General features: G+C 37.2%; 1 protein-coding gene across 4 annotated transcripts in view; it reads right to left on the bottom strand.

Annotated features, from left to right (window-relative positions):
* Positions 1–23,565, bottom strand: part of diaph2 (diaphanous-related formin 2) — a 496,954-nt gene that overhangs the window by 445,722 nt on the left and 27,667 nt on the right. For all 4 annotated transcript variants that reach the window (XM_063000538.1, XM_063000542.1, XM_063000539.1 and 1 more), the window contains 2 exons: positions 19,937–20,041; positions 17,086–17,106 (listed from right to left, as the gene is read on the bottom strand). In XM_063000538.1, the coding sequence (XP_062856608.1) occupies positions 17,086–17,106; positions 19,937–20,041 (126 nt within the window). The remainder of the gene's footprint in view (positions 1–17,085; positions 17,107–19,936; positions 20,042–23,565) is intronic.

The following is a 23,565-nucleotide window of genomic DNA, read 5'->3' as shown; positions in this document are numbered from 1 at the left end:
ACTGTCTGTTATTTGTAAACATTCAGATTTCAGTAAAAATGACAATAAAAGCCACTGTATATCAAAAGTTGATTAATTAAATAACAATATAATGTCTTTCCTCAGGCTAATCATTAAAAGTACATTAGAAAAGTTGTAAATGTCCTAAAAAGCACAGTTGAAACCTAAACAGTGGAAACAAAATATCATATTACAAACTTCATTTTTAGAAAAGCTGAGACATTTAGTACCATGCATAAAAAGAAGAATCTCACTCACTCACTTTCTTAACCATCATTGTCATTGGGGTGCTGGAGCCTATCCCAGCCTTTTAATGGGTGCAAGGCACACAGTAACACCCTGGACGGTGCACCAGTCCATCGCAGGGCAGACACACATACACACACCCATTCACCTATAGGGCAATTCAGTGTCTCCAATTAACCTGACTGCATGTTTTTGGACTGTGGGAACTAAGCGAAGCTCCCGGAAGAAATCCACGCAGACACAGGGAGAACATGCAAACTCCGCACAGAAAGGACCCGGACTGCCCCACCTGGGAATTGAACTCAGGACCTTCTTGCTGTGAGGCGACAGTGCTACCCACCGAGCCACTGTGCTGCCAAGAAAAATAAAAATGTTTTTACAAATCAATATTGTAGTTTGTAAATTCAAACACATTTAAAATGTAATGCCTGCCAACACACTTACAAACAAAAAGTTAGTGTGGGGCAAAATAAGCATAAGTTGATAGAATATTGAAGTTACAGAGTTTTGTAACATTTCACAATAAGCAGGTACATTGGTATCAGGTGAGAGAGTCATGGTTGGGTTTGTTTGTTTATTAGGATTTTAACGTCATGTTTTACACTTTTGGTTACATTCATGACAGGAAACGGTAGTTTATCTTTACACAAGGTTTATTAGTTCACAAGGTTATATCGAACACAGTCATGGACAATTTAGTGTCTCCAATTTACCTCACTTGCATGTTTTTGGACTGTGGGAGGAAACCGGAGCTTCCGGAGTAAACCCACACAGACACAGGGAGAACATGCAAACTCCACACAGAAAGGACCCAGACCGCCCCACCTGGGGATCGAACCCAGGACCTTCTTGCTGTGAGGCGACAGTGTCATGGTTGGGTATAAAAGGAGGATCCACCAAAGTCTCGGTCTGTATAAGCAATGTGGCTCATTGTTGTGTTCCAATCTTCATGAGGGAATTGTCAGTTAGTTCAAAAATAACATTTCTTAATGCTAGATTGCAACTAATTTAAGTGTTTCACCACCTACCTATATGAAATTGTAAAAAACTGTAAAGAAATCTTTGTAAGTAAATTTGTAAGTAAATGTAAGTAAGATTTGTAAGTAAATGTAAAGCAGGTTTTATCTGTGCTTTATATTTAATAAGCAGGAAACAATAGTGAGGTTAAAATCAATAACAAGTGCTTTATTGAAGCAGACTGAATGCAGTATTTCAGTTGGTAGCCACTTCCACTTCACAATTTATTAAATACCAAAGGGTATAACAAGAAAAGAACACCTTAGAGAGTATTCAGTTAAGCAAATTATACACTGACAGACTTCAATGGTAGAGAGTGGGGCAGGTCTTATGTGTGTTCTGTGTATTAATGTGCATTTAAAAGATTGTTGGAAAACTCAAAGGTTCCTTGAGAACAGGCTATAGAGTGAAGCTAAAAATGGCTACACAGTGTCCCCAGGTACAGAGCATAATGAGTAAAAGGGCATGGGGTAGAACAGTAAGTCTTAAAAATATTCAACAGGCTAGATATATAGAGGGCTTTTTTACTTTTTTATAATCAAATAAACCTGTCTACACAGACTCAGATCTTTCCTGGTTTGCTTTATTAAAGAAAAAAAGCGAGATGTCTGAATTGTTAGCTAGCTAAGGCAAAAGATGAAACGTTGACTCCATAAAAAGACGGATTTAAGTGCAAAGTCAAAAAATAAATGTGTGCATTGCTGTGATGTTCTGGCAAATGAGAGTTTAAAACCAGTCAAAGGTTTTTGTTTCAGAAAAGAAAGAAAGCTAAACTTGTGTGCTTTTGCAATAAAATGTGCTACTTTATATGAAGCTGCTGGGGCTTTAGTGGGCAGCTTGCCCATGTATTATGGTCTTTTGCGCAACAAGTAGTCACACACAATTAGTAAAGCCTTTGTCCTTCTGCTGAAATTGCAACGACAAACAAAATGCACAGTGATAAGAAAGGGTGCACGCTTGTCTGTGTCTGCGCTTTCCTCGATGGACATCTTTCACAGATACAGTCCCAGGTGCATACTAATTACAGTATCTAATGGTGTGGTAAATTTGCACAACAGATCTGCTTCAAACTTGGTTTGATAAGTCAGATATTGTAGTTCAAAATCAAGTTGGAATGAGATACTCTCGAATACTCAAGATGATTTTGACATAGTTAAGCTGAGTAAGAGGGAATGTATTGTCATGTTATAATTTTTGGGGGGTTTTATCTTCTGAACACTTATTTTAATCGTGACATGCACATAATAATTCTGTATTCGGTGCTTCAGCCACCATATGCGCCTGCTGCATGTTTATTTGCAGTTAAAATAATAGGAAATTGTTCGGATGAAAAAATATCCTTTATTCAGTTTGTTTGTGTTACTTTGTCTGATCAGTTTGTGAAACTATAAAAACAAAGTGAGTTCTTTTTTCCACTGACAATAAGAGAACCAAAAACAAAAATTTGCTTATTTTCCCATTTCTCTATAATGGTTTTTGACATAAAACTAGAATGATTAAAGGTACACAGACCCCCTTTAATCTCTACACTGATTGGCTACTCTGACATTCCTGTCGCCTGTGTGAGATCTGCGGACATATATAGACCACATTAATAAAAAATTTTTTTTACAGTGCATGTCTTGTTAAAAATAAAGCCTTATAACTGCTGCACTCTAGCTTCTGCTTTTCGTGATGTGGTTTATGCTTGAGGAAGGTTAGCCATGTCAGTATGCTAGTAGGCTTTTCTTTTTTTGGTATATCAGTAGTAAACAGCTTTACTAAGTGGAAATGTTGAAGGTAATCAATAATTACTTCCTTCTAACATTTTTCATCTGATCTAACATTTTGTTTAAAATAAAAGCTGTCAGTGTGAAATGAAACGCAATTTAGACATCATTGCTCTCATGACAGCACATGAGAAGGAAAAATAAATGAGAAGAAAATGTAGCTCTAGTTATCTAATCCTACTATAGCCTAAGGTTATTTAATTTGTTGAAAGATCATTAACAAATCTCTATCCAGCAAAAAAAGCAAATCTTAATTTGTTCTAATGTGGAAAACCATTTTAATAAACAACCGCTGGCAACGCTGAGGGCTGTAGACAGTTTCAAAGTGGTATTAGGCAAACACTAATCACAGAATTTTGGGTAGCTTGAATTGCTTTGACAGCACTGACATGACATCCCACAAACAGGAAAACTAAACATTGTCAGGCTAAAATGATGATGCATACCATGCGACTTTAGACTCAATATTTTTAGTCCCTAAAAAGTGACTAAAAAGTGGATCTCTGCTTATGTACTGTTCACTGTTCAGTACACAGTTTTTACTTTACTTTTACATTGCTAATCAATGAAACCACAATATCCCAATGTGTAGTGTTAAAGTAACAAATGGGTGGGTTTTGCACAGCATTATTACAAAACAGCAGAAATTCCACTTCAATGCAATGCACATGTTGATTACAACATGGTGTATTCTACATCTTAAGCCTTAAAGCTTTTTGTGTCATAAATATTTAACCTGACAACTTCTAACAAGTACAAGTAACAGTGAAGATTATCTTCAGATGCAAAAACAACATAGATAAATGGAAAGAGACAAGACAAACGCATTAGTAAAATCTCTGCTCAATGGGACGAAATATGCAAGGTCTTGATTTAACAACTTTTGCTTAAGTAATAAACATACCATAGCAAAACACCCTGACAACACTGCATTTTAATTTCAAAAGCTTCATGAATTGAGAATTAAAATGTAACGGTTTTATTGAAATCTTGGACAAAAATTTAAATTAAATGTTTGCAATGTTTAGCAAATCTTTTTTGACACGTACTAAACAAAGACAAAATATTTCATGTTTCAAAAACTTAGAAGAATATGGCAGCACGATTTGCGGTTGTGTTGCATCTAAATAAAGCACAACATTTCTGGAACAATCCACTAAGACATCACAAGCTCCCTATACTAACTGTCAAGAATAATGGGGTGATAATTTGGGCTAGTTTGGGAAACAAGGCATGGGAAACTTGCAGCAATTAAGACACCAATTAATTCCAACTCATACCAAATATTCTGGAGACAAATGTGAGTTCATCTGTGCAGCAGCTTAAGCTGGACCGTCATTGGATAATAAAAATGAACAATGATCCCAAGCACACCAGCAAATCGACAGCTGAAAGGCTAAAGAAAGTCAAAGTTCAGACCTCAGGCTTATAGAGATGCTGTGTCAGGACCTTAAAAGACTTACAAATCATAAAATCAGCATGAGTAAATGAGTGAAAAATTAGTTCTTATCAATTGCTGGTATTAACAAACACGAATTTCTCTGAAAGACTGGCAGGAGGCACATTATTGCAGAAAAGAAGAAAAGTCAGTTATAAGAATGTTATTGCTTGTTGGCATTGCTTTTTGCTATTACATGTGAGTAATTTCTATTTTTCCTATTATGTACCTTTTGTACAGGTTAAAAGTTCTATTGCAGACTGTGTAGTACGCTTTTGAGACAGTCAAGACAAATTTATGCTTTATATCCCACTAAAGAAACTGTGACAATTTATTTTAGTTATTTGTGTAAATAATTTTGTACCATAGTATCAGTATAAACAATAATTACTACTACTGCTGATACTGGAGATGAGGGAAAAAATAATAAAAGAAAAAATAGAAAATATTTCTAAACAGGTTCAGTACAAACTAGCAAATACTTGTTTTTTACAACTGAAATTAACTGTTCATTACTAAACATCCAGCAGTTTGAGACCCAGGGTGTACAAAGTTCAGCAGCTGAACAACATATTGTCTTTCATCATTTCATGTAAATGGCTTTTCCATGATGAGAACATCACATTGCCTCCCCTGTCTTCTACTCAAATATTAGACTTGATGGCAATGATTTCAGAGGCCATCCCAGGCAGATCATATTATTTAGATTTTCACTTGCAATCGGGATGGCTTACAATCCCCCACTTCTTGACAGGAAAAATAATTACTTCATAAAAAGAAAACAAATTATGTTTTCATGTGCATTTACCCAGATTTGCCTTATTTACATTCAAAGTGGTGATTATGGTGGGGTGTATGCAGGGCACATCCCAACAACATCAGAGCATTTAAATACATTACAGTCAGAGGTGCCACCAAGTTGAAGACATATTATTGCAGAAAGCAGATAAAATATTAAGAGACTATATCAATTTCCATTGTAAGTGACAGGGACTTTCCCTACCAAAGGGGGTTGAAAGAGAACAAAAGCTGACCTATTTTCTCATTTATCATCTCATTAAAAACCATTTTTTTTAAGATGTCAGTAAAACTCCCTTGTAAAGACAGATGTAAGATAATGCACGGAAAAGTAAAGAAAAAATTAAAGCTAATTGAAAGCTGCATAAGAATTCACCAATCACATTCAAATTCATGTTAAATAATAGTCAGTGCACACCTGCCATCATTTAAAGTGGCTCTGATTAACACCATATAACGTTCAGCTCTGATATTTATTTAATTGCATCTTTAATTGCACAAAGACCTTACAAAGTATCATAAGGATCTCATTGTTGAAAGGTATCAATAAGAAGAAGGGTATTAATTCAAGGCATTACAAAGACCATGGAACACACTGAACACACTGGTCATCATCAAGTAGATAAAATCAGAGACATTACTGAGAACTGGACAACCCTCAACAATTGGCCTAATAAAATATGGCACATCAGTGGCATTATTAAGAACTGGACAACCTTCAAAAATTGGCCTACAGCAACATTAAAGGAGTTGCTGGATTTTTTTGGCCAGCACTGGTTGTGTACATGTGACAACAATCTACTGTATTCTGTATAGGTCTACATTTTGCCAAACCTACATACACAATATGGACAAATTATAGGGACACCACATCTAATTACTAAACTAATGAGTTTCAGCCACAACCAATCACTAACGTTTAATAAATTAATTATATAAAAATAATATGCTTCAATTTTTGCAGCAACAGGACCAGAATTACTGTGCCGCTGTGCACAAACCAAGGTCTATTAAGACGAAAAGAAAACCTTGGTGCACCTCAGCTTTGAAATGAACCGATTAATGAAATGATCAGTTTAGTCATTCATTACCAACAGTGCCCAGCTATACAAAGCTGTACAGGGGGTTTTGGTCTGTTGATCCTGGATTTTGTAGAGTTGCTTTGAGACAATGTCTATTGTAAAAAGTGCTTTACAAATAAATTTGACTTGACTACTAATGCTCTTTTGACTAAATGGGCACAAAGTCCCACAGACTCACTTTAAAGTCTTGTGAAATGCCTTTTCAGAAGAGTGGCTGCTCTTACAGCTAAAAAGATCACACAAAGGTCACACTATTTTAATATTATTTATTTTTAAAACTTGATGTCCAACAAGCTCATGGTCAGGTGTCCAAATACTTTCGGCCATATAATGTATCTTCCACTTACATTTTACAAAATACTTTCTTTCCATGATGCAAAAGTTTAATTGTCACTATTGCAGGAATAACGAATTATCCACTTATTCTATGCCATACTTACTTGCTGTATTTGCTCCCTGGATCTCCTGCACCAGAAAAAATTTTACATGCTTTCATGTGAAAAAGAAGGTGGCCATTTCATTGCGTATTAATCGGTGTGGCAGAGTTTTAAAGATGCATGAAATGAAGAGAATATCAGCTGTTTTTAGACTGAGTGGGTCAGCATGAAAATCATGTAGTTTGTCTCCTAACCCCTGAGACACATCAAAATCTTTAACAGACCTGCAAACGCACAACACTGAAGCAAGATGGGTTACAACAGCAAAAGACTGATATGAGCTAGGAACTTAAATCCGAGGCTATACATTATGCTATACATACAACATTATGGGACTATGGAAATGTGATTGAATCTCTTATTTTGTATCAAAACTATAGTTTACCAAAAATGTGTGATATTAGTTGGTGGCAGGAGGTAACAAAAAAATAATAAATGCTGTAAAATTACCTATTTATGAATAGTTTATGAGTAAATGTGTCAAATCTTAATCTAATTCATAATACTAGGTAACTAGGTAGGATTAGGGTTGAGAATAATTAATCAGTTAACCAATAACTGACAAGTCATTGTTCAAATAATGCTGTCAGTTTAAAATGCTGTCATTTAAATTTATTCCCAACATCTGATGGTTGATTTGATTTGAGAGCAGAGCTAACGATCTCTACAAAGTAAGAATGCTGATTTGTTACGCGGCCTCATCCACCCTCAGTGTGCATGCTTCAATTTTGTTTACATATGCACTTAGATTCTATCTAAATAGAAATACTTTATTTAAATATAAACCACTATGCATTATAATTTAGATATTTTGCATAATTTTCCTGTACAACGGTAAACCTTTCCTTACCATCTTATGACAACTCATAATGTTTCCAAAAAAGGTTTTAATATAATGACTGAATCTCTGTTTGACTATTTTTATTACCATGTTTTATTAGCCATTGTAATGAACTGTTCGCACAGACACTGTATTCAAACTTCAATCTGCTTGCTGGACTTGTCCTACTCATGATGTTTATATTCATCTTACTGGTCTTCATTACTACAAAGTTCTTTGTCAAGCTGTTTTAATTCATAAAGCATAAAGACTTTTGAATATTTTGAGATGCTATAAGCTTGTCTGGTAAACTGTTAACCATCAACATATGACCGGTTATCAGTTAAAAGAAATTGGCAAAATTTGCATCCGTACACCTGAATTATTTCCAATCCAGGTGGTAAAAAACGTGAAAAACTTCCCCGGAAGTCAGGTGTTTCCATTAAAGAGATGAGACTGAAGTGGGTTGTGAAAGTGATCGAACATGAAGCATGACCTAAAAAGAGTTATTTACAAAAATGGTATACCATTTCTCTACATCAATGTGCAAGTCTGAGAAGCAGCTACAAATAATAACTCTCCTAACAGATGTTCAATGATTTTAGTAACTGTTTGTTTGCCCACTATTATAATAAATATTATTTATCTGGCTTTACAGAAGAACATAGAAGAATACAAATGGTATTATGTGACTTGAATAAAAAAATTTTTATTTAGTTCCAAATTTCACAATTAACATTTCTATTCGTTTCAAAGTTGTTCAGTGAGTGTGAGCTTTGGCTTTGTGTGCAGGCCACTAGAGTTTCCAGAGTGTCCAACCATGTTTTTAGAAACCTCATATTGTGCACATTCATGCTGAAACAGGAAAGACCTTCACCTCTTACCACGAAGTAAGAAGCAAATCATTTATTTCATGTAACTGTTCTTCATACATATCTACAAATACTATTTACCATATACCATGTACTGGTCTAACAATCAATGGTTTTGCTAATCTTGAAATGTAAAGAAAAAGTAATTTGTGTAATTTTTACTAAAATGCCACAAATAGAAAATAGAGACGTTATTTTAGAGAAGTTATTTTATAATGACTCTGTGTTTGCCTACTATTATTAACTAATTATAGCTAAAAAAAAAAAACAGAACTTGAGGCAATAGCAACAGCAACTGACTATGATAACTGTTTAATAATAATGATTATAACCATTTAATCAAGGAAGGTATAAGGCCAGAAATCTAAATCAGGCAGGCTTAGAAAAAAGTGCAGTGTAAACTTCTTAAACATCTAGAAAAAAAAATCTTTAAATTGGAATGTAATAAACGTCTTTCTTGAGATGTATCCATTTATATGGTGAGGTAATACTAAATGATGGAAATATGATTTAGTCAAAATTTGAATTAAGGCCTTTCTATATAAATCAAGCCCTGTATTTAGTTGCATTAATGTGTCCCTTAATTCCTAACCTGTTCCTTTTTGCTAATAAAAAGCCCCCTCCACATCTGCGAATCCGCTGCCATCACCCTTTACCAAATATTAGAGCATAGTTTTTAACCAGCTTGCTTTTCTGCCTAAAAATGTACAATTTCATCTTATTCGATCACATAATCTTTTTTTTTTTTCTTATGTTGCCAAGTAATTTAGTTCACTCATCCAGGCTGCCATACTCAACACTGGCTGTATTCAAAAATATTCAAAGAATCCTTTTAGAGAGCCCCCAACTTCGCTTAAAAACTTCTAGCTAGGAGTTTTAGCTGAGGAGCGATTTAGGACCAATCTTAAAGCAACACTGAGCAAGTGAACGACATAAACTTATCTTTCCTTGAAAAGGCGGGGCTGACCCCATTGATAAGTATGATGCATTCTTTTGAAGACTGTGATTACCTATCAAAACACACACACTTATGATATAAGCCAATCACACACAAACACATTCATTTGCTGCTTTTTAAAACTGTACTTATTGCTGCATTGTTGCATTTTCCCATTTCCCAAATATCTAAGTTGTGATGAATTTAATTTCTGGCGTAATGGCATTTTTGCACTGGGTAGGAGATGCAAGAGCATCTCTAATAAGCTCAACCACAGGCATTATTTCTGCATGATCTAATCTGTAGCATTTGATTAACTCACTTATTCAGTGGTTGGAGTGCATTTCTTCTACTTTCTTCTTTCCATAATTTTCTCCTCCACATAAGAAACTCCTAAGCTTCTTAAAAAGTCCTCCTTTCTATAGTTTTACAACTGAAGAGCTCTTATACTCTTTTAAGGGTTATGATTTTTAAAGGTTATGAACACTTTTATTCACTAGGATCTACTCTTAACTTTAAGTAGGGATTCTTGTGAAGCTCCCACAGTTCTAAGAATTTGTTTTATTAATGCAGCCCCAGATTTATTTGCATATCTTTTTTACCTCTCCAATGCCCAATTTGACCAGAAAGCCAACTCTACAAAGAATAAAGGTTGTGGTATGCTCCTTATCTATTCTAAAATTATTAAGGCAACTGTGATCCTGGAAAGTGCAGATTAAGAAATAAAAATGGCAATTACATCCATTTAAAATCAATTCCACAATACATGTTTTGTGCAAAAAGTCATGGGTCCTCAATATTTTTTAGAATCTAATGTATATGCATGTACGTTACGGATATGCATGTACAATCTGGACATGTTATTTCTTAATGAAGCAAGGCAGAGGTGGATACCACCAATGTTGAATTTGGGTATAGTATATCTTTAAAATACAGGCTGCACTAGTTTGTAATAGTTATATGTAACATGTTTAGTCTTGACAATGTAAAAATGTTAGTAAAAAGTAATTGCAACACCTGACATTTTACTTGATGGCAAAACAGCCATTACGCTGTTTAATCCAGCCCGTAGAATATTTACAAAATTGTCCTAAAGACTTCCTCTTTTCCCTGCAATACCCCGCGTTTCAGTTGATTCCAGTAGATGGCGCACTCCAAACACTACCGACCCTTGCTATAGCAGTTCCTGACATGCATTCTTCACATTTGCATTAAATAAGGTAGGTAGGTAATCTGCACTTCACATGTAATAAATTTCACATGTAATTTATATTAGTTCACCCCCCTACATCTGCTACTGGTTTGCCCACCCCTACATTAATACATACATTTCTTATACAGGTGAATAATAAAGTTACCATTTTAATGTTAACAGCCCACCCCTTAGGCCTAAACATTAGGACCACCCACCCAATATGCTGGTAAAACAGCTCTGACCCACCAAGATGTGTTGTCCACAAAACATCATGTGGTATCTAGTAACAGCACAATACCTGTAGCCTCTGTACATTGCAAGGTGGATTGTCCAGCAGTACATCCTGGTAAAATCTCCTCCATAAGTAAACAATGCACACACGCCCAGCCATCCATGTGATCTTGGAAAGAACAAGATTCATCGGACAGTTGACCTTCTTCCAGTGCACCAATGCCCAGTACCAATGCTGTCATGCCCATTGCAAGTGCTTTCAATGGTGGAAAAGAGCTAGCATGGGCACTCTGACTGACCTGTGACTACACAGTGCAGTACTCATGAAGGTTTGACAAATTACTTTATTTCTATTTTTAAATTAATCTGCAATTTGAGACACAGTAGTTCTGTTTGTTTATGCCAGACACAATAGCCTCTCCTCTGGCACCAATGAGTCTTGACTGCCCAAAAACCTGTCGGCAGTTCACTGCTTGTCCTTCCTCAAACCACCGTCAGTGAGTACTTGCCACGGCTGCCTGTAAGAACCCCTTGCTGTTTGAGAGATACCTAAATGCAATTTACATGCAATAACACTTTGGCCACCCATAAAAAATTCACAAATGTTTATCCTCCACTGTTGGCAGATGTAAAAAGAAACGGCTAGCAGATGCACATGTCAGAAGAGCTATGTAGTGCTAGGCCATGGAACTCCTTGTTTAATGTAGGGTTGCTCAAACAAGGTCATGTATAATGTTTTTGCAGATTTTTAGTTTGGCTGTTTTTTGTTTAGTTGTTATTGTTGTTATGTTATTTGATAGAAAGTTTAGTTAGCCTTTCTGTAACTCGTGTTAAGTTTATCTTACTGTTCTACATTGTTGCCATGTTTACTCATCATTACTGTCATATAAAGTCATATACTGTCATATACTTCAAATAAAGCAGAATAAGTTAATGATATGAAATTTAGTTTTTTAAAATATATTTTATATATATATATATACTGTATATATATATATATATATATATATATATACTACCGGTCAAAAGTTTTAGAACACCCCAATTTTTCCAGTTTTTTTATTGAAACTCAAGCAGTTCAAGTCCAATGAATAGCTTAAAGTGGTACAAAGGTAAGTGCTGAACTGTCAGAGATTTTAAAAAAGTGGTTACCCTAAACTGAAAAATAATGTACATTTCAGCATTATAAAAAATGGCCTTTTTCAGGGAACAAAAAATGGGTTAACAACTTAAAGCTATTCTGAAGCCATGGAGGTTGATCAAGCCGTTAAAGTTGGTGCTACCAATTCCTAGGGGTCTTCTAATTTTTCTTGATTGCTTACAACCCCCTCTGTCTGCATAAAAGGAGTGTTGGAACACACTGTGGAACCATACCCTTGAGTATTATTTGAACAGTATTGTTCTGCAGAAAGTATTGTGTTGCTATAAAAATGGCAAGAAAAATGCAATTAACAATGGAAGAGAGACAGACCATCGTAACACTTAAAAATGTAGGTCTTTTCTATAGAAAAATTGCGAAGAAAATCAAGTTGTCAGTGAGTACAGTTTCCTTTACCATCAAAAGGCACTTAGAAACTGGGGGAAACTCTGACAGGAAGAGGTCTGGAAGACCCAAAGCCACAACAGAAATAGAAGACAAGTTTCTGATAGTCAACAGCTCGCGTGATAGGCGGCATACAGGACAACAGCTTCAAGCACAACTTAATAGTGGTCGTAGTAAGCAAGCCTCAGTTTCAACTGTGAAGAGAAGACTTCGAGTTGCAGGTTTGACAGGTTGAGTTGCAACAAGAAAGCCATTGCTAAGACGTCAGAATGAGAACAAGAGGCTTGCCTGGGCCATGAAACACTGCCAATGGACTATTGAAGACTGGAAGAAGGTGTTATGGACTAATGAATCAAAATTTGAAATCTTTGGTTTATCACGCAGGATTTATGCACGCCATAGAGTAGGCGAAAGGATGGTTCCTCAGTATGTGACATCAACTGCCAAACATGGAGGAAGAAGCGTGATGGTCTGGGGCTGTTTTGCTGGATCCAGGGTCGGTGACTTGTACAGAGTGAGAGGTACCCTGAACCAAAACGGCTACCACAGCATTCTACAGCACCATGCAGTACCCTCTGGGATGCGCATAGTTGGTCAGGGGTTCATCCTACAGCAAGATAATGACCCAAAACATAAGTCCAATCTTTGCCAGAACTACCTTAGGAAAAAAGAACAAGATGGTAAGCTTGAAAACATGGAGTGGCCAGCACAGTCTCCAGATTTAAACCCCATTGAGTTGGTTTGGGATTAACTGGACAGAAGAGTGAAAGCAAAGCAGCCTACAAGTGTCACACATTTATGGGAACTTCTGCAACAGAGTTGGGAAGAACTTTCTAAACAATATTTAATTTCCATTGTAGAAAGAATGCCACGAGTGTGTTCAGCTGTTTTATCTGCCAAAGGTATCTACTTTAATGAATCAAACTTTTATAATACATTTTGGTTTAAAAATTAATTCCATGATTTATTTTTTTAACTTCAGTTGTTTTTTTGTTCTATGTCCTCATTTCAGAGTACAGTAAGACATTAAACTGCATACATTTCAATAAAAACTGGAAAAATTGGGGTGTTCTAAAACTTTTGACCGGTAGTGTATGTATATGTATATATATATATATATATATATATATATATATATATATATATATATATATATATATATACAGTGTATCACAAAAGTGAGTACACCCCTCACATTTCTGCAGATATTTAAGTATATCTTTTCATGGGACAACACTGACAAAATGACACTTTGACACAATGAAAAGTAGTCTGTGTGCAGCTTATATAACAGTGTAAATTTATTCTTCCCTCAAAATAACTCAATATACAGCCATTAATGTCTAAACCACCTGCAACAAAAGTGAGTACACCCCTAAGAGACTACACCCCTAAATGTCCAAATTGAGCACTGCTTGTCATTTTCTCTCCAAAATGTCATGTGATTTGTTAGTGTTACTAGGTCTCAGGTGTGCATAGGGAGCAGGTGTGTTCAATTTAGTAGTACAGCTCTCACACTCTCTCATACTGGTCACTGAAAGTTCCAACATGGCACCTCATGGCAAAGAACTCTCTGAGGATCTTAAAAGACAAATTGTTGCACTACATGAAGATGGCCAAGGCTACAAGAAGATTGCCAACACCCTGAAACTGAGCTGCAGCACAGTGGCCAAGATCATCCAGCGTTTTAAAAGAGCAGGGTCCACTCAGAACAGACCTCGCGTTGGTCGTCCAAAGAAGCTGAGTGCACGTGCTCAGCGTCACATCCAACTGCTGTCTTTGAAAGATAGGCGCAGGAGTGCTGTCAGCATTGCTGCAGAGATTGAAAAGGTGGGGGGTCAGCCTGTCAGTGCTCAGACCATACGCCGCACACTACATCAAATTGGTCTGCATGGCTGTCACCCCAGAAGGAAGCCTCTTCTGAAGTCTCTACACAAGAAAGCCCGCAAACAGTTTGCTGAAGACATGTCAACAAAGGACATGGATTACTGGAACCATGTCCTATGGTCTGATGAGACCAAGATTAATTTGTTTGGTTCAGATGGTCTCAAGCATGTGTGGCGGCAATCAGGTGAGGAGTACAAAGATAAGTGTGTCATGCCTACAGTCAAGCATGGTGGTGGGAATGCCATGGTCTGGGGCTGCATGAGTGCAGCAGGTGTTGGGGAGTTACATTTCATTGAGGGACACATGAACTCCAATATGTACTGTGAAATACTGAAGCAGAGCATGATCCCCTCCCTCCGGAAACTGGGTCGCAGGGCAGTGTTCCAGCATGATAATGACCCCAAACACACCTCTAAGACGACCACTGCTTTATTGAAGAGGCTGAGGGTAAAGGTGATGGACTGGCCAAGCATGTCTCCAGACCTAAACCCAATAGAACATCTTTGGGGCATTCTCAAGCGGAAGGTGGAGGAGCGCAAAGTCTCGAATATCCGCCAGCTCCGTGATGTCGTCATGGAGGAGTGGAAAAGCATTCCAGTGGCAACCTGTGAAGCTCTGGTGAACTCCATGCCCAGGAAAGTTAAGGCAGTTCTGGGAAATAATGGTGGCCACACAAAATATTGACACTTCAGGAACTTTCACTAAGGGGTGTACTCACTTTTGTTGCCGGTGGTTTAGACATTAATGGCTGTATATTGAGTTATTTTGAGGGAAGAATAAATTTACACTGTTATATAAGCTGCACACAGACTATTGTGTCAAAGTGTCATTTTGTCAGTGTTGTCCCATGAAAAGATATACTTAAATATCTGCAGAAATGTGAGGGGTGTACTCACTTTTGTGATACACTGTATATATGTTAGGGCTGTCGAAGTTAACACGATAATAACGCATTAACGCGATCTCAATTTAACACGATTAAGAAAAATAGTTCCGTTAACGCAATTTCTATACAGGAAAAATTTACCTTTAGAGGCAGTGAGTGCCATGTAGAATTACATCACGAAGACCCACATTGTTATGTTTTGTACTTAACCACGAAATACAAATGACACTAGTTATGTGGAGAACGTGTTGTCTTTATTGCTTAATCCACAACTTGGAGCATCACACTTAAACATAACACGCCGTTACCCGCTGGTCACCTGATACACATATCAGCTCAGTGACGTACAGTGGTAACGTGATACGCAGATCACGTAAATGATATACATCACACGCATGATAATAATAAGCTTTTTTCTCTCTTAATTTTCCATGACAAGTGAAAAAAACAAAATATAGCAACCTTAACATTATGAGGAAGAATTTCAAAGATATTCCTTTGAAATACTTTATCATTTCAAGAATATGATACAGACTGACCAACACTATTAAGCCAAATCAGCATTGAAAATTTACTTTACTTTTAATATCCTTCTACAATGCTGTTGCTTCTTAAAACTGAATATTTTCAGAAGTGTTATTTAAATGCTATTAAATTGTTTTCCAACAAAATCCGCCCAATTTGGCGGATAACCGCCCAATCTGGCAACACTGGAACACGTTATTATTCTCGCGTTAACTTCGACAGCCCTAATAAAAACGTATTCTGATATCCAGTTAGCAGCGTAGGGTTTATATGGCAGCAGGTAGAATAAGGTGAGAATAAGGTGCAAAAACAATGCAATATTGTGCAAAGATGCAAGTAATATAGTCACTAGTATGAGTTGTCAGAACCCAGGGAACAAGACTGTGTTGATTGTGAATGAGTTTTTGTGTATGTTAGTGTATGTACACCGATCAGCCATAACATTAAAATCACCATTTTTTTTGTTTAAAAAAAAAAAAAAAAAAAAAAAAAGGTGATTAATCGTGATTAACTATATGAAATTCTGAGATTAATCGCGATTAAAAAATTTAATCGTTTGACAGCCCTAATATATATATATATATATATATATATATATATGTATATATATATATATATATGTATATATATATATATTGCTATCTTGTTCCCTATTAGCGATGATTTGTTATTACTTAAAAAGAAATAAGCTAAATATTTGCATCTATAGTTCAAGTTGAAAGAAAATAAGATATTCAAGTTGTCAGAAAATAGATAATAGCTTCTAGAAGTATGGAATATCAAATATGAGCAACATTAAATAACACTTTTACATTCGCTATTTAAACAGCAATAAACAGTAAAACAACAGTTCATCATAACTTCTCGTCAAATGACTGAATATAAAAAATAAACTTGCAGTGCAGTTCCACTTTGTGAGAAATAGAAGAGCTAGATTGCAATTCTGTGTTATGAGGCTGTCAGCTATAGCTGGCGAAACACAATGTTTTCATAATGATCACAGCCTTGTATGTGCAAGTATGAGTGTGCCAATGACAGCCATTTCACCAATGTTCCTTAAACATTTGAACAAAACATTAAATATAAAATGTTTTCCCTTGTATGCTCCATTGCTACAATGCATTTATAAAGGTTTACAAAAGCTCAATTAGGACACCAACTAATTGACATAATAAGGTTGAGGATCAATACATTTTTAACATTTTCTAACAAAAAAGTTCATGGTTTTTGCCAGACAATGTAGTAAATTATTTGATTAATCTGAAGCTGCAGGGTTTTTTTTTACTCTCTGATGTTTTGATATTGACTCAATGTTTCAGCTATAACATAATAAAATATAATACAGAGTTCAATATAAACAAAGCATGCTAAATAGAAAGTAAATAAATCAGTTGCTACTTACCGCAACTTTGCTCCCAGTTATCTGCATGCAGTGGTCAGCGAAGGGTGTTAAGAGCGCAAAAAACACAGCAAACACAAACAGCACAATCACCAGTAGGCCAGAATATGTTATACTAGCCTGCTAAAGTAGTAGTGCACAACACACTACACAACTACACAACACACAAGTTTAAGATCATTTTGATGTCATTTTGGTGGCTGAATTTACAGAATTGAAGCCTATTGAAGGTTTTTTGTAAAAAATTTTATGTTGTCTTGCAATTAATGTTAAACATTTACAACCGCCCCACTCCCAAGTTCTCAAAATGATTCTAATGGTTAGCAATCAGAATAGAGTTTACGAGCGGTCTAACCATAATTTTACTTATTTTTTGATAGTGCTTAAACTTTAACTAAAAATTAGGATGTTCACATGTTTAAAAAACACTTAACTAAGTGTGTATATTTCCTAAAAAAATAAACTACATGACAATGCTTTTGATGAAGTACACTTTAAAATGCGTAAACAATTACAAGGGTAAAAACAAAGGAATCATAGGTATTTTTGTACATACAGTGCCTAGCAAAAGTATTCGGCCCCCTTGAACTTTTCAACCTTTTGCCACATTTCAGGCTTCAAACATAAAGATATGAAATTGTAATTTTTTGTGAAGAATCACCAACAAGTGGGACACAATCGTGAAGTAGAACGAAATTTATTGGATATTTTAAACTTTTTTTAGAAATAAAAAACTGAAAAGTGGGGCGTGCAATATTATTCGGCCCCCTTGCGTTAATACTTTGTAGCGCCACCTTTTGCTGCGATTACAGCTGCAAGGCGCTTGGGGTATGTCTCTATCAGTTTTGCACATCGAGAGACTGAAATTTTTGCCCATTCTTCCTTGCAAAACAGCTCGAGCTCAGTGAGGTTGGATGGAGAGCGTTTGTGAACAGCAGTTTTCAGCTCTTTCCACAGATTCTCGATGGGATTCAGGTCTGGACTTTGACTTGGCCATTCTAACACCTGGATACGTTTATTTGTGAACCATTCCATTGTAAATTTTGCTTTATGTTTTGGATCATTGTCTTGTTGGAAGATAAATCTCCGTTCCAGTCTCAGGTCTTTTGCAGACTCCAACAGGTTTTCTTCCAGAATGGTCCTGTATTTGGCTCCATCCATCTTCCCATCAATTTTAACCATCTTCCCTGTCCCTGCTGAAGAAAAGCAGGCCCAAACCATGATGCTGCCACCACCATGTTTGACAGTGGGGATGGTGTGTTCAGGGTGATGAGCTGTGTTGCTTTTACGCCAAACATAACGTTTTGCATTGTGGCCAAAAAGTTCGATTTTGGTTTCATCTGACCAGAGCACCTTCTTCCACATGTTTGGTGTGTCTCCCAGGTGGCTTGTGGCAAACTTTAAACGAGACTTTTTATGGATATCTTTGAGAAATGGCTTTCTTCTTGCCACTCTTCCATAAAGGCCAGATTTGTGCAGTGTACGACTGATTGTGTCCTATGGACAGATTCTCCCACCTCAGCTGTAGATCTCTGCAGTTCATTCAGAGTGATCATGGGCCTCTTGGCTGCATCTCTGATCAGTCTTCTCCTTGTTTGAGCTGAAAGTTTAGAGGGACGGCCGGGTCTTGGTAGATTTGCAGTGGTCTGATACTCCTTCCATTTCAATATGATCGCTTGCACAGTGCTCCTTGAGATGTTTAAAGCTTGGGAAATCTTTTTGTATCCAAATCCGGCTTTAAACTTCTCCACAACAGTATCTCGGACCTGCCTGGTGTGTTCCTTGGTCTTCATGATGCTCTCTGCGCTTTAAACAGAACTCTGAGACTATCACAGAGCAGGTGCATTTATACGGAGACTTGATTACACACAGGTGGATTCTATTTATCACCATCAGTCATTTAGGTCAACATTGGATCATTCAGAGATCCTCACTGAACTTCTGGAGTGAGTTTGCTGCACTGAAAGTAAAGGGGCCGAATAATATTGCACGCCCCACTTTTCAGTTTTTTATTTCTAAAAAAAGTTTAAAATATCCAATAAATTTCGTTCCACTTCACGATTGTGTCGCACTTGTTGTTGATTCTTCACAAAAAATTACAATTTCATATCTTTATGTTTGAAGCCTGAAATGTGGCAAAAGGTTGAAAAGTTCAAGGGGGCCGAATACTTTTGCTAGGCACTGTACAACATACATTTAATAAATGCAGTGTGACACACCCATATTAAAGGCTGTTTTTCTAAACACGCTATTTCCTTCACACACCACTTTCCACAAAGCCATAAGCTATGTTGAAGGTACACCTAACCTCTCTCTAACATTCAAGTTGGACACATTTAAGTTTCAAGTTTATATTAATAACACAAATCTGCAGCACAAACAAAATCAAGCAAATTAAGATTATTAATTTAAAAGTAAACATGGACATAAAAAACAGCTTTGCACTGTCAACAGAATCCTGGCCTCTATAACCTTGCTAAATTGCACCTGTGGCGGCATCACAAGCCAGAAGCCTTCTTTTCCACCAGAGAACCTCTTAATTAATCTAATTTCCCAAGCAAAGAAAGGACATTTTCACAATCTACCTGCACTAAATCCATAAAAAATGTAGGTTAGTAGTATTGATTAACAGGTTAATTATAAACAAAATAAAAAAATTCAAAATACGGATGCTTATATTGATTACGAATGCTAGATGATTATAGAATTACAGATGCTTTAGCGGAAAAGCAGAAAAAGCAGAAAAGAATATGCTTCTTAGTCATCATTCTCTAGTGTCACATGTTACACCCCTATGCTGTCTATCCAAAACTAGCCATTAAAACAAGTTGGGCAAGCAACATGGCACACTTACAGATTTTGCTGCAGCAGATATGTACTGGACCACCATTTCTCGTTTAGTGCTCAGGTCCTTTCCACGCAAGGGTGCCTTGCGATCTTCATTTAAGTTCATATCCTCCTGCAAAACACACACACAAGCATATATGTTTTAACTGGAACAAGTTATATTCATAGGAAAGCACAAAAACAGCTAGAGGATGTGGGAGACTTAATACAATACAGGTCCTACATAATAGCTGACAAATTTTCAAATTATTATTAAGGATATATGACTAAGCAAGACATCAGTACAATTACATTCATATTAGTATCAGATAATTATTAAAATAAACTACTAATTGTCTCCTATTATACTATTATTCAATTCAACTTTATTCTCATTATACAGTACAATACAGGGTTGTACGGTATAACAAAACACTGTCAGGCTACATCTCCAATGCAGACAACGAAAGGCAATAGTGCAGGGGGATGGGGAAAATAGTATATAATCTCTCTCTCTCTCTCTCTCTCTCTCTCTCTCTCTCTCTCTATATATATATATATATATATATATATATATATATATATATATATATATATATATATATATATATATACAGTGCCTTGCAAAAGTATTCAGCCCCCTTGAACTTTTCAACCTTTTGCCACATTTCAGGCTTCAAACATAACGATATGAAATTGTAATTTTTTGTGAAGAATCAACAACAAGTGGGACACAATCGTGAAGTGGAACGAAATTTATTGGATATTTTAAACTTTTTTTAGAAATAAAAAACTGAAAAGTGGGGCGTGCAATATTATTCAGCCCCCTTGCGTTAATACTTTGTAGCGCCACCTTTTGCTGCGATTACAGCTGCAAGTCGCTTGGGGTATGTCTCTATCAGTTTTGCACATCGAGAGACAGAAATTTTTGCCCATTCTTCCTTGCAAAACAGCTCAAGCTCAGTGAGGTTGGATGGAGAGCGTTTGTGAACAGCAGTTTTCAGCTCTTTCCACAGATTCTCGATGGGATTCAGGTCTGGACTTTGACTTGGCCATTCTAACACCTGGATACGTTTATTTGTGAACCATTCCATTGTAGATTTTGCTTTATGTTTTGGATCATTGTCTTGTTGGAAGATAAATCTCCGTCCCAGTCTCAGGTCTTTTGCAGACTCCAACAGGTTTTCTTCCAGAATGGTCCTGTATTTGGCTCCATCCATCTTCCCATCAATTTTAACCATCTTCCTTGTCCCTGCTGAAGAAAAGCAGGCCCAAACCATGATGCTGCCACCACCATGTTTGACAGTGGGGATGGTGTGTTCAGGGTGATGAGCTGTGTTGCTTTTACGCCAAACATAACGTTTTGCATTGTGGCCAAAAAGTTCGATTTTGGTTTCATCTGACCAGAGCACCTTCTTCCACATGTTTGGTGTGTCTCCCAGGTGACTTTTTATAGATATCTTTGAGAAATGGCTTTCTTCTTGCCACTCTTCCATAAAGGCCAGATTTGTGCAGTGTACGACTGATTGTGTCCTATGGACAGAGTCTCCCACCTCAGTTGTAGATCTCTGCAGTTCATTCAGAGTGATCATGGGCCTCTTGGCTGCATCTCTGATCAGTCTTCTCCTTGTTTGAGCTGAAAGTTTAGAGGGACGGCCGGGTCTTGGTAGATTTGCAGTGGTCTGATACTCCTTCCATTTCAATATGATCGCTAGCACAGTGCTCCTTGAGATGTTTAAAGCTTGGGAAATCTTTTTGTATCCAAATCCGGCTTTAAACTTCTCCACAACAGTATCTCGGACCTGCCTGGTGTGTTCCTTGGTCTTCATGATGCTCTCTGCGCTTTAAACAGAACTCTGAGACTATCACAGAGCAGGTGCATTTATACGGAGACTTGATTACACACAGGTGGATTCTATTTATCACCATCAGTCATTTAGGTCAACATTGGATCATTCAGAGATCCTCACTGAACTTCTGGAGTGAGTTTGCTGCACTGAAAGTAAAGGGGCTGAATAATATTGCACGCCCCACTTTTTAGTTTTTTATTTCTAAAAAAAGTTTAAAATATCCAATAAATTTCGTTCTACTTCACGATTGTGTCCCACTTGTTGTTGATTCTTCACAAAAAATTAAAATTTCATATCGTTATGTTTGAAGCCTGAAATGTGGCAAAAGGTTGAAAAGTTCAAGGGGGCTGAATACTTTTGCAAGGCACTGTATATATATATATATATATACATACATACAGTGTATCACAAAAGTGAGTACACCCCTCACATTTCTGCAGATATTTAAGTATATCTTTTCATGGGACAACACTGACAAAATGACACTTTGACACAATGAAAAGTAGTCTGTGTGCAGCTTATATAACAGTGTAAATTTATTCTTCCCTCAAAATAACTCAATATACAGCCATTAATGTCTAAACCACCGGCAACAAAAGTGAGTACACCCCTTAGTGAAAGTTCCTGAAGTGTCAATATTTTGTGTGGCCACCATTATTTCCCAGAACTGCCTTAACTCTCCTGGGCATGGAGTTTACCAGAGCTTCACAGGTTGCCACTGGAATGCTTTTCCACTCCTCCATGACGACATCACGGAGCTGGCGGATATTCGAGACTTTGCGCTCCTCCACCTTCCGCTTGAGGATGCCCCAAAGATGTTCTATTGGGTTTAGGTCTGGAGACATGCTTGGCCAGTCCATCACCTTTACCCTCAGCCTCTTCAATAAAGCAGTGGTCGTCTTAGAGGTGTGTTTGGGGTCATTATCATGCTGGAACACTGCCCTGCGACCCAGTTTCCGGAGGGAGGGGATCATGCTCTGCTTCAGTATTTCACAGTACATATTGGAGTTTATGTGTCCCTCAATGAAATGTAACTCCCTAACACCTGCTGCACTCATGCAGCCCCAGACCATGGCATTCCCACCACCATGCTTGACTGTAGGCATGACACACTTATCTTTGTACTCCTCACCTGATTGCCACCACACATGCTTGAGACCATCTGAACCAAACAAATTAATCTTGGTCTCATCAGACCATAGGACATGGTTCCAGTAATCCATGTCCTTTGTTGACATGTCTTCAGCAAACTGTTTGCGGGCTTTCTTGTGTAAAGACTTCAGAAGAGGCTTCCTTCTGGGGTGACAGCCATGCAGACCAATTTGATGGAGTGTGCGGCGTATGGTCTGAGCACTGACAGGCTGACCCCCCACGTTTTCAATCTCTGCAGCAATGCTGACAGCACTCCTGCGCCTATCTTTCAAAGACAGCAGTTGGATGTGATGCTGAGCACGTGCACTCAGCTTCTTTGGACGACCAATGCGAGGTCTGTTCTGAGTGGACCCTGCTCTTTTAAAACGCTGGATGATCTTGGCCACTGTGCTGCAGCTCAGTTTCAGGGTGTTGGCAATCTTCTTGTAGCCTTGGCCATCTTCATGTAGCGCAACAATTCGTCTTTTAAGATCCTCAGAGAGTTCTTTGCCATGAGGTGCCATGTTGGAACTTTCAGTGACCAGTATGAGAGAGTGTGAGAGCTGTACTACTAAATTGAACACGCCTGCTCCCTATGCACACCTGAGACCTAGTAACACTAACGAGTCACATGACATTTTGGAGGGAAAATGACAAGCAGTGCTCAATTTGGACA

Source organism: Trichomycterus rosablanca, chromosome 8 (genome assembly GCF_030014385.1).
Source record: "Trichomycterus rosablanca isolate fTriRos1 chromosome 8, fTriRos1.hap1, whole genome shotgun sequence".
Taxonomy (NCBI): domain Eukaryota; kingdom Metazoa; phylum Chordata; class Actinopteri; order Siluriformes; family Trichomycteridae; genus Trichomycterus; species Trichomycterus rosablanca.
This window is presented reverse-complemented; position numbering and strand designations above follow the sequence as displayed.